General features: G+C 37.6%; 1 protein-coding gene across 6 annotated transcripts in view; it reads left to right on the plus strand.

Annotated features, from left to right (window-relative positions):
• The window catches only part of TRPC4 (transient receptor potential cation channel subfamily C member 4), a 288,851-nt gene that overhangs the window by 190,891 nt on the left and 84,944 nt on the right, over positions 1–13,016 (plus strand). For all 6 annotated transcript variants that reach the window (XM_023551371.2, XM_003412637.4, XM_010592656.3 and 3 more), the window contains one exon: positions 10,243–10,579. In XM_023551371.2, the coding sequence (XP_023407139.1) occupies positions 10,243–10,579 (337 nt within the window). The remainder of the gene's footprint in view (positions 1–10,242; positions 10,580–13,016) is intronic.

The following is a 13,016-nucleotide window of genomic DNA, read 5'->3' on the forward strand; positions in this document are numbered from 1 at the left end:
ATGTGATTCTTGTCTTTTGTTTTATTTATGTGGTGGATTACAGTAATTGCTTTTCTAGTGTTGAAACATCCCTGCATACCTGGTATGAATCCCACTTGGTCATGGTGAATTATTTTTTTTGGTATATTGTTGAATTCTATTGGCTAGAATTTTGTTGAGGATTTTTGCATCTACATTCATGAGGGATATAGGTCTATAATTTTCTTATCTTGTGGTGTCTTTACCTGGTTTTGGTATCAGGGATATGGTGGCTTCATAGAAAGAGTTTGGTAGTATTCCATCCTTTTCTATGCTCTGAAATACCTTTAGTATAGTAGTGGTCTTAACTCTTCACTGAAAGTTTGGTAAAACTCTGCAGTGAAGCCGTCCGGACCAGTGCTTCTTTTTGTTGGGAGTTTTTTGATTACCTTTTCAAACTCTTCTTTGTTATGGGTCTATTTAGTTGTTCTACCTCTGTTTGTGTTAGTTTAGGTAGGTAGTGTGTTTCTAGGAATTCATGCATTTCTTCTAGGTTTTCAATTTTTTTTCATAGTAATCCGATGTGATTCTTTTAATTTCAGTTGGGTCTGTTATAATATCACGCATCTCATTTCTTATTGGGGTTATTTGCTTCCTTTCCTGTTTTTCTTTTGTCAGTTTGGCCAGTGGTTTATCAATTTTGTTGAATTTTTTTAAAAAACAGCTTTTGGTCTTGTCAATTCTTTCATATGTTTTTCTGTTTTCTATTTCATTTAGTTCAGCTCGTATTTTTATTATTTGTTGTCTTCTGGTGCCTGTGGGTTTCTTTTGTTGCTCTCTTTCTGTTTGTTCAAACTGTAGGGATAATTCTTTGATTTGGGCCCGTTCTTATTTTTGTTTGTGTGCATTTATTGATATAAATTGGCCTCTGAGCACCGCTTTTGCTGTGTCCCAAAGGTTCTGATAGGAAGTGTTTTCATTCTCATTGGATTCTCTGAATTTCTTTGTTCCATCCTTAATGTCTTCTATAATCCAGTCTTTTTTGAGCAGGGTATTGTTCAGTTTCCAAGTGTTTGATTTCTTTTCCTGTTATTGATTTCCACTTTTATGGCCTTATGGTCAGAGAAGATGCTTTGTAATATTTCAATGGTTTGGATTCTGCTAAGGCTTGCTTTATAACCTAATATGTGGTCTATTCTAGAGAATGTTCCATGTGCACTAGAAAAGAAAGTATACTTGGTTGCTTTTGGGTGGAGTGTTCTGTATATGTCTACGAGGTCAAGTTGGTTGATTGTGGCATTTAGATCTTCTGTGTCTTTATTGAGCTTCTTTCTGGATGTCCTGTCCTTCTCTGAAAGTGGTGTGTTGAACTCTTGCATTATTATTGTGGAGCTGTCTATCTCACTTTTCAATGCTGATAGAGTTTGTTTTATGTATCTTGCAGCCCTGTCATTGGGTGCATAAATATTTAATACGGCTGTATATTCTTCGTGTATTGTCGCTTTAATCATTATATAGTATCCTTCCTTATCCTTTCTGATGGATTTATCTTTAAAGTCTGTTTTGTCAGAAATTAATATTGCCACTCCTGCTCTTTTTTTCATTGTTGTTTGCTTGATATATTTTTTCCATCCTTTGAGTTTTAGTTTGTGTCTCTAAGTCTAAGGTGTGTCTCTTGTAGGCAGCATATAGATGGATCCTGTTTTTTAATCCATTCTGCCACTCTCTGTCTCTTTATTGGTGCATTTAGTCCATTTACATTCGGGGTAATTATGGATAGGTATGAATTTAGTACTATCATTTTAATGCCATTTTTTTATGTTTTGACAGTTTCTTTTTCCCACTTGATTTTATGGGCTGAGTAGATTTTCTTTATATATTGCCCTTTCCTCATATTTGCTGTTGTTTATTTTTTTTCTGCTGAGTCTGTATTTTTCCCTTGTATTTTATTTTGATGAATAGGATAGTTTGTCTCCTTTGTGGTTACCTTATTATTTACCTCTATTTGCCTAAATTTAAAACTAACTTTTGTTTCTTTGCATCGCTGTATATTCGTCTCCATATGGAAGGTGTATGATTACACTTCTTAGTCCTTCTTTATTATTTTAATGTTGTCTTCTTTTATATAATAACACCACGTTACCCTCTGTTGGGCTTTTTTTTTTTTTTAATCTTGCTTTTTTTTTTTTTTTTTTTTTGGTTTCGTGTGTGGGTTGAGTTCTGGCTGCTCTGCCCAGTGTTCTAGTCTTGGGTTGATACCTGATATTATTGATCTTCTAACCAAAGAACTCCCTTTAGTATATCTTGTAGTTTTGGTTTGGTTTTTACAAATTCCCTCAACTTGTGTTTATCTGGAAATGTCTTAATTTCACCTTCATATTTAAGAGACAGTTTTGATGGATATATGATTCTTGGCAGGCAATTTTTTTCCTTCAATGTTTTAAATATATCATGCCATTGCCTTCTTGCCTGCATGGTTTCTGCCGAGTAGTCCGAGCTTATTCTTATTGGCTCTCCTTTGTAGGTGACTTTTCTTTTATCCCTTGCTGCTCTTATAATTGTCTCTTTATCTTTGGTTTTGGAAAGCTTGATTATAATATGTCTTGGTGACTTTCTTTTAAGACCTATCTTATGTGGAGTTCGATGAGCATCTTGGATAGATGTCTTCTCATCTTTCAGAATATCAGGGAAGTTTTCTGCCAACAAATGCTCAACAATTTTCTCTGTATTTTCTGTTATCCCTCCCTGTTCTGGTACTCCAATCACTCGTAGGTTATTTCTCTTGATAGAGTTCCATGTGATTCTTAAGGTTCTTCATTTTTTTTAATTCTTTTATCTGATTTTTCTTCAAATACATTAGTGCCAAGTGATTTATCTTCGAGTTCAGAAATTCTAGCTTCTACTTGCTCAATTCTGCTCCTCTGACTTTCTATTGAGTTATCTAATTCTGTAATTTTATTGTTAATCTTCTGAATTTCTCATTGCTGTCTGTCTATGGATTTTTCCAGCTTATTAAATTTTCATTATGTTCCTGAATAATCTTTCTAATTTCTTCAGTTGCTTTATCTGTGTGTTCCTTGGCTTGTTCTGCATATTGCCTCGTTTCCTTCCTGATATCTTGAACGGTCCTATATATTAAACTTTTGCATTCTGCGTCTGGTAATTCCAGGAATGCACTTTCATCTAGAAGATCCCTGTATTCTTTGTTTTGTGAGCCTGATGAGGTGATCATGGCCTGTTTCTTTATGTGACTTGATATTGACTGTTGTCTCCGAGCCATCTATAAGTTATTGTATTAGTTTATGCTTGCTTACTGTGTCGTAGCTGCCTGCTTTGTTTTGTTTTGATATACCCCTGTAGGTTGCTTGAGTGAGCTAGCTTGATTGTTTTTGCCTTTGGAGCTCTGATGTCCTGTCCCCAGCTGACTAGAGCTGTTAGCAGGTATATCAGTGTAGGAGTCCATTCAGTTTTCTTGTATGAATTCAGCTCAGATTTCTAGATAGCTGATATCAAGTGTGTGGTACAGGCTCTGTCCCACAGTCTTAGAGGGGCAGGGGTGATTGGCATATATACTGGTATCTGATTGCAACAGGGGGTTATGCTCTGAACAAGGCAGGGGGCTAAGACCCAACCCCCAAATGTCTCTGAGGAAAACATGTCTCTCTTCCCTAAAGCGTGCTGGTGGTCGAGTTCTGCAGAGGTACCATGGGCACCCAAAATTTCTGGTTGTAAGGACTGGGAGGTACCAGTTATCTTTGGACCCCTGTCGCAGATGGCTGGGTGATCTGAGTGATGCTACCAGTCCTTAGGTCCCTGATGTGGGTAGGTGAGGACTTTGTTTAATAGGCAAAGCAATGTCAAATGTCAAACACCTACCTCTCCACTGCACAGCTGAAATGGTTGGAGTTTGCCAACAAGGTCCTGTTCTTCTGAAGTAGGCCCACACAAGTCCATGCAGAAGGGAAAAGTGCTCAAGGTCCACAGACGGTTTATGCCTGGACAGGAGCTGCTTCTGTCCTGAGCTCCCCCAGTTAATGGAGCTGGGAAATTATCTTTTCCCCCCAGTTGCAAACTTTTTCCTTCCACAAGACTGGGAGGATGGCTCTAGGTGCTCACCAGGGTCTATCTCAGGCCCAGGGATTCTGCCACTGAAGCTGGCTTGGGGGGGGCACGATAAAACATATGCAAGTACTTAGCTTTTGCTGAGAGTGCTGTTCTCCTCAGGTTCCGGAGGTGTGGGTGGGGCATGTGGCCGGCTGCTTCTCCCTGAGGAAACTGCGGCGGAATGCTAGTACTAGCCTGCCGCTGCCACCACCCCCAGGGTCCGGTAACTCCTTTCTGCTCCTGAACGGCCTCTTCCTCCCCGCACCCCTCAATTCATTGTCTAAGCTTGCCTTATTGTTCAGGGCTCCCAGCTTGTCACAAATATACTCGTTTCACTTGTTTTTTCAGTCTTTGTTGTAAAGAGGGCTCGATGAAAGCGTCTGTCTATTCCGCCATATTGGCTCCATCTCCCACATCCTGTGATTTTTAAAGATAACTGTTGGGAGCCTTTCAGAGACAATTCCTAATTTACAAGAAGATTGTATTAGAAGGTTTTAACTTGGTGCAATGGAGTTTGGAGATAAGTTTACTTTTTAAGGCAGAATGATGTGGATTAATTAGAATTCCAAGTGAAAGTATACATGTTTTAACGTATCTCTGTTGTTATTGTTAGTTGCCCTCTAGTCAGCTCTGATGCATGGCTATCTTATCTATAACAGAATGAAATGTTGCCCAGTCCTGCATCATCTTCATGATCCTTGGTGTGTTTGAGTTCATTGTTGCGGCTATTGTGTCAATCCATCTCATTGAGTGTGTATAGCTCTGAAACATGTTAATAATAAGATAAGAGTACCTAAATTTGAATCTACTCCAATTTTACATTAGTGAACAATCCCATCCTTTGTCTGTGGAGACTAAGGATAATAAAAAAGATTTGTAGTAGATACACATATTTTTTTCTTAACATCAAAGTTTTCTTGCATAAGAGTCCAACATTGGTATTTTCTTCCCAACGTTTTGAGCATTTTTGCTAGTTTTACATTTAAGGAAATAAGTTTCTTGATATTGGTTTGTTTTCTTCTCAAATTATATTTTTATTAGACATGCATATCTCTGTATAAAAATGCCGGGGGAAAAATATCATTTTCTTCTTTTAAAACAATATCAAGAGAGTTAACAAGGATTGGAGCACCATGGTTGCCACTTAGAGGTTTCGCCCCCTTTCATCAGTTCTTGTGACCAGTGCTTTCTGTCTTAAATGCACGTCCTTAGTAGCTACTTGAAACACTCAGCATGAATTTTCTGAGAAAAGCTTGATTTTCAGTATCTTCTAAGCGTGGACACCTAGCCTGATCTGAAGCATCCTGTCACTCTTCACTGAAGCAACACAGTGGAGCTCTGTGGGAGTTGCTTGGACTACTTCATATTACCATGAGAGGGAGAGGCAGCTGATTTTGTAATTTCTGGAAATAAACATAAGAATATAAAGGATCCTTCTTATTGTTGTATTTGGTGTCTACAGCCGGGCTTCTCAGAGGAGCTTAACATGAGCAGTTAGTGCTGACTAAATGGATTGGCAAACCTTGAGTTATGTTCAGCTGTTAATTCAATTGAATAAACATTTATTGATATCTTAGTGCCAGGCACTGGTGCTAATGACAGACTGATGGCTAATGACACATTCTTCTCAAATAGCTCATTGTAATCCATAATTAAAATGCAGAAGATAAGGGAGATAAGTGCAATTGTAAAACTATGTTTAGGGTACAAAAGCAATACTGAGAAAAGTAACAATTGACTCTAGGATTACTCAGGGGGATCAGAAGCTACCTCAGAAACCCTGGTGGTGTAGTGATTAAGAGCTGTGGCTGCTAACCAAAAGGTAGGCAGTTTGAACCCACTAGGTGCTCTTTGGAAGTTCTATGGAGCAGTTCTGCTCTGTCCTATAGGGCTGATATGAGTTAGAATCGACTAAATGGCTTCGGATTTTTGGAGGGCTGATAAGAATTCATCATGAGAAAATGGGAGATGGCTAATTCTAGCAAAAGTACCAGCATATGCAAACCTACCACTAAAGGAACTACGGGAAAAACCCTGGTATGGTGAGCACTCTGAGTGGTTTGTACACCTGAGGTATAAATGTACAAAGCTGGGAAGAAAGAGGGTAGCAGTAAAGGAGCTAAGGGCCCTGCAGTCCATGGAGAAACCTTGGGTTTTTTTCCTGGACACTATGAAATAACACTGTAGATTTAAAATGAGAAAAAGACACAACTAAATTTGCATTTTACAAGACCCACCATCTCAGCAGTATGGTACATAATTTGAGAGGAGAACTTCTGAGTTCTAATAGACTTGAACAGAAAATAGATTCATTTGCTTAACTTAGGCCTGAAATTATTGCTGTTAGATCTGTTCAGTTCAGTAGGGCCCCAACTCTTGGTGACCCCGTGCACAACAGAATGAAATGCCCCCTAGTCATGCATGATCCTTATGTTGGGTGCATTGGCTGGGAATCAAACCTGCATGTCCTTCATGGAAGGGGAGAATTCTACCACTGAACCACACCACTGCCCCTCTTACAGATTAGAATGTGCATTTACTTGGGAAGCTTATTAGCGACGAGGATGTGAGCAAGCAACATGGCAAGTGGAAATCCTGAAAATGATGATGTGGGTGAGGAAATGATATATTCCTCATTTTAGGATCATAACTGATTTAAAAGAAAAAAGCAAAGAAGGAAGCCATTCGTTCAAGAACTCTTTTGAGAAATCAAGGACCTAGATTAGAATAATGGCAGAGGGGCTGGCAAGCAGGTCCGGCATGGGAGAAGCATGGCAAACATTTAATCAGCGAGCATCAGTGAGGATTAGGTGAGCAAGTGGGGGACAAAGAGTGAAAATGATGCCAAAGAATGACCTCCTTTAGACAGACACTTAATCCTAATGTTGCTTCCATGCTTTATGAAAGTGTGGCAGATGATAGAGAACTGCTTGCTCTCCTGGCTCTGAAGTGTCATTTATGGTTATCTCCCCGCTCTGTTGCCATACAAGGTGGAGCAGACAGCACTAGCTGGTGGCTGAGTTACTGTGTGGGCTCTGCTGTCTCCAAAACATGGGACTTTTTACTCTCCCTTGCAGAATAGCTAATTTCATTCCAACCTAAAGTGAACAGATAATTAACAACTGCATATTTTTTTGAGCCCAGGAAATTTGTTAGCCAAGATAGTCTGAGAAGCCGTTGTCAGGAAGGCAAAAAGGAGTTTGGTGGAAAGAAAAGAGATTAAAGATCATAAAAAGAAATGATCTTATTCTTGACTTAAGACTAAAATTAAAAAATTGACTGTTTATAGGATTTAACACATTTGAAACAAATATAACCCTTCATTTAAATTATTTAGCTACATAACTTGACATGGTAGAGGAAGGGCTCAGTTCTGTGATATCAACTTTTGATTCTTGAAAAAAGGTAAAAATTGATCTCCTAATTCTCAGGGTTTTGTTTGATTTAATTTTCTCAGAAACAGTTGGTCTTGATATTATATGAAGAGGGATAGGGAAGGGAACAAAAGAGTAACTGTGTCCTTTTATCTCATAAACACAAACAGTATTCATTCTCATTGTGATCCACAGGGTTTTCACTGAATAATTTTCAGAGGTAGATCACCAGGCCATTCTTCCTGTTCTGTCTTACTCTGGAAGCTCCACTGAAACCTGTCCACCAAGAGTCACCCTGCTGGTATTCGAAATACTGTTTGACAAAAGGTCAGCTCAAGAAGACAAAGTAAAGCATTATAATGAAATGTGCAAAGATGTGAAGTTAGAAAACCAAAAGAGAAAAACACACTTGGCATTTCTCAAGCTGAACGAACTGGAGACAAAATTCCAAAGCCGAGTTGCAGTATTAAAAGATTCTATGAGGAAAGTATTGAATGATGCAGAAAGCATCAAAAGAAAATGGAAGTGGAATAGTCAGAGTCACTGCACCAAAAAAAAAATTGTTCAACCTTCAACCACTTCAGGAGGTATCAAAAGATCAAGAACCGATAGTATTGAAGGAAGAAGTCTAAGCTGCACTGAAGGAATTGACAAAAAGCAGGGCTCCAGGAATTGATGGTATACCAACTGAGATGTTTCAACAAATGGATGCAGCACTGGAGGTGCTCATTCCTCTGTGCCAGGAAATTTGGAAGATAGCTACCTGGCCAATCTACCAGAAGAGATCCATATTTTTGCCCATTCCAAAGAAACGTGATCCAACAGAATACAGAAATTATTGAAAAGTGTCATTAATATCACACACAAGTAAATTTTGCTGAAGATCATTCAAAAGCAGCTGTAGCAGTATATCAGCAGGGAACTGCCAGAAATTCAAGCCTGATTCAGAAGAGAACATGGAACCAGGAATATTATTGCTGATGTCAGATGGATCCTGGCTGAAAGCAGAGAATACCAGAAAGATGTTTACCTGTGTTTCATTGACTATGCAAAGGCATTTGACTGTGTGGATCATAACAAATTATGGATAACATTGTAAAGAACGAGAATTCCATAACACTTGATTGTGCTATGAGGAACCTGTACATAGAACAAGAGGCAGCCATTCAAACAGAACAAGGGGATACCGCATGGTTTAAAGGAAGGAAAGCAGTGCATCAATATTGTATCCTCTCACCATACTTATTCCGTCTGTATGCTGAGCAAATAATCTGAGAAGCTGGACTATACGAAGACTATGGGGCATCAGGATAGGAGAAAGACTCATTAACAATTTGTGTTCTGCAGATGACACAACCTTGCTTGCTGAAAGTGAAGAGGACTCAAAGCACTTACCGATGAAGATCAAAGACCACAGCCTTCAGGATGGATTACACCTCAACATAAACGAAACAAAATACCTTACAACTGGACCAGTAAGCAACATCATGATAAACGGAGAAAAGTTTAAAGTTATCAAGGATGTCATTTTACATGGACCCACAGTCAACACCCATGGAGGCAGCAGTCAAGAAATCAAACAATGCATTGCATTCTATAAATCTTCTGCAAAAGATCTCTTTAATGTGTTAAAAAAAAAATCAAAAAAGTCACCTTAAGGACTATGGTGAGACTGACCCAAGCCATAGTGTTTTCAATAGCCTCATATCCATGCAAAAACTGGACAATGAATAAGGAAAACCAAAGAAGAATTGATGCCTTTGTGTTATGGTGTTGGCAAAGATTATTGAATATACCATGGACTGCCAAAAGAACGAACAGGTCTATCTTGGGAGAAGTACAGCCAGAATGCTCCTTGGAAGCAAAGAAGCATGTTATCAAGAGGGTCCAGTCCCTGGAGAAGGACATCATGCTTGGTAAAGTAGAGGGTCAGCAAAAAGACGAAGAACCTCAACAAGATGGATTGACAAGTCAGTGGCTGCAACAATGGGCTCAAGCCTAACAAGGATTGTGAGGATGGCAAAGGACCAGATGGTGTTTTTTTTTTCTGTTGTACACAGTGTCACTATGAGTTGCAACTGAAAGGACAGCACCTAACAGCAATATATATATTAAAATATAGAAAACATACAATTTTATATATTTATGTATATGAGTATATCTTTTTTTCTTTTTGAAACCCTGGTGGCGTAGTGGTTAAGAGCTACGGCTGTTAACCAAAAGGACGGTAGTTCAAATCCACCAGGCCCTCCTTGGAAACCCTATGGGGCAGTTCTACTCTGGGTTGGAATTGACTCAATGGCAGCAGGTTTGGTTTTTGTTTTTTTTTTTGGTACGTCTTTTTAAACTGTTTTTTTGTGGTAAATATATAGGTAACAAAACATCTGTCATTTCAACAATCTTCACATGTAAGGTTCAGTAACATTAAATATATTTGTTATGTTTTTCAACCATCTCCATTAACCATTGCCAAATACGTTCATCATTAAACTGATTTTTTCACTTATGCATATCCTATGCATATTTATATTCCACAGCTCTATTCCTCTTCCTCAGATGGAAGCATAGCATTTTTTTTTTACTTTTGTTGCTTCTCGCTAAACCCTTAGCACTGTGCCTTGGTATAGTAAATGCTCAATAAATAGACTTTATTCACAAATGACTTAAAACACTTCATGATTGTTTAAATGTACAATTATTAAAGCAGAGCTTCTATCTTTAAAGATTAGCACTTAAAACCTGTGTCGTTGTTATTGAATTGAAGCCATGAAATGTAACATTGACTTTTGCTTTTCTTTCTGTTTAGTTCGTTGCCCAGCCCAACTGTCAGCAGCTGCTTGCATCTCGCTGGTACGATGAGTTTCCAGGCTGGAGGAGAAGACACTGGGCAGTGAAGATGGTGACGTGTTTCATAATAGGACTTCTTTTTCCTGTCTTCTCTGTGTGCTACCTGATAGCTCCTAAAAGCCCACTTGGACTGTTCATCAGAAAGCCGTTTATCAAGTTCATCTGCCACACAGCTTCCTATTTGACATTTTTGTTCCTGCTTCTGCTTGCCTCTCAGCACATTGACAGGTCGGACTTGAACAGGCAAGGGCCACCACCAACCATCGTCGAGTGGATGATATTACCGTGGGTCCTGGGTAAATTATATTACTATAGAAAATATCATAAAAATGTGTTACTGCCATGGCATTTTGTTGCTTAGTGAAGAATAGTTGTTAGAGTTTGGGACACAAGAATGTTTAACACAGGGTCTGACTATTGTAGCTCCAATCCCTAATCACCAAATTGAAATAAATATGTTATAAGCTGAAGTGGACCTGCTCCTCGGTGGAGCCTAGGAAATGCAAACTTCAGTGTTAGTATCCCGGATTTTAATGGCTTTACATCCCAAGTATGACTGTTTTTGTTTGTTTCTTTGACTTTCAAACCTTTTCAACATGTATCACTGACATAATTTTCTTAATTTATATGCTTTTTAAAAGACAAGTACAAATCACTTTACAGAATTAGTATATCATACATAAAGTAACTAAGCATTTTTAAAAATCACATTTGACAGAAAATTTGGAAACAGCGAATGGCTGCACAACATGATAAACTTAATGTCACCAAATGGTACCTCGAAAAATGTTAAAATGACAAAAAAAATCAATCTATTTAAAATTAGATATTAGATCAAAAAATAGGAAATTAAACAATAGAGCATACCCCTTCTCTGTCTTTTTATCATACAAAAAAAAATGATTTGTATCTGCAGCAAGCATTAATTAGTAAGGTAGAAAAATTTAAAGGAGCTAGTGAAAACCTTGTTTTCCTTGGTTTTTTTTTGTTGTTGTTCTTATTATAGCCATGGCTGAAACTTCGATTTTACTGATTCCTTCCTCTATCCTGCTGTGGTTTGCTGAGAAATCACATTTTCTCAATTTAGCTCATCCTTTTAAGTCTCTCTGATATCACATCCATCTCATCATTTAGTGATAGGAAATCTGTGACAAACTTCATGATTCACAACCTGAGCTGATCAGTTTGGCTTATCTGTCAAAACTGCCGAAGAGGCTGTAAAATGAGGGAAAGGCAGGAAAAACAAAAAGACAGCCTATCTGAATCTGAGATAGATACACTTTTCAATTTTAAAGATTATAAATACTCTAAGTACTGGCAATAAGAAAATTTCATAGGGACAAGGCTCGAAATGCGTTATGTATGTTACTGACAAAAGAAAATTTTACCTTCTCAAGTAAACTTTGAAATAGAGTAGATTCTCATTAGTCCCAAGTGCATTAAGCACAATCTTGCTTAAATTATAAGGAAGAATTAGATCATCTGTAAATGTCCTTTCAAATAAAATAATTATGACATTGCAGCTGATATAAAAGATAAAATTACCCTGCTTGTCTCAATTTAAATTAAATATCTCTCATCACTCATGTTTTTTATGGAGTTTGCTTCATAAAAAATTTCTTTGGAAAAATTTTTAAAGAATAGTTTAGGAATTTAAGTTTCTCATTATGGGTAACTTACAGTGACTGTCCCAAAATCCTGATGTCCCAAAAGAAATATTGAATATTTCATTTTGAAATATAGTACAATGCAGCATAAGCAGGTATAGTATTTCCAGTCTTTCATTTCTGCTATTGATAAAAATTTGTGGAGCACTTTCTATGCAGTCAGCCTGGTTCAGGGTAATAATGAAGTAAAAAAAAAAAAAAAAAAGCAAAGTTATGCCCTTAAGAAACTTAAATTCTCTTGGAGGAGATAGATAAGAAATAAAGAGATAATGTCAGAAAATGGTAAATGGTATAAAGAAAAATGAAAGCTCCAAACTTTTAATAACTTGTACAATTAACACTGTCACTGGCAGCCTCCTACATGCAAACTTTACAGCAGAAGAGCCCACGAAAGCTGACTAGAAGAAATCACATCCTAACCACTGCCAGTGGTTGAAAATGTATAGATTTAATTGTGAAAATTAGAATTCCAGGCAAGTGTAATACCTGCTAAAGAAAAAAATTTCTGGCTTTAGAGAGTCAATTTAGCTGTGAAGTTTTAGAATGAAAAGAGATTTTTTAGAATCAAAAAAATACAATTCAATGATCATCTTGTTTAAATAACAGGCACTGAGAAGGATAATGTTTATGTATCAAATAGATATCTCAAAACAGATACATTGTTTATCAGGTCGGGGAAATACGGTGCCTCTTATCAAAGTTCTAAGTGCTTTACAAGATCCTTAATTTTAAGGGGTACACTCTATGTTATTGGAGTGTTGTGGAAAACACTCCCGGCTTGAATTCATACCCAGGTTCTACCACTAAAAGACCATTAAACCTCTCAGGATTTCAAGGTGTTCTCTGTAAAATGGAAGGCTTGGGGTAGATGATGTCTACAGTCCCCCTGAGTTCTACCATTAATGATAATAATAGTGATGTGTGTCACTATTATTAAGGCAGAGAAAATTGACCATTTTTTCTTGATCGGGGTAGATGGAAGGGTGTGGGCTATAAAGACATAAGGGTAGGAATGTTTTAACCTTTTACAAAAAGTGTGATATAGACAAAAGGGATGGTCTGAGAT

Source organism: Loxodonta africana, chromosome 17 (assembly GCF_030014295.1).
Source record: "Loxodonta africana isolate mLoxAfr1 chromosome 17, mLoxAfr1.hap2, whole genome shotgun sequence".
NCBI lineage: Eukaryota > Metazoa > Chordata > Mammalia > Proboscidea > Elephantidae > Loxodonta > Loxodonta africana.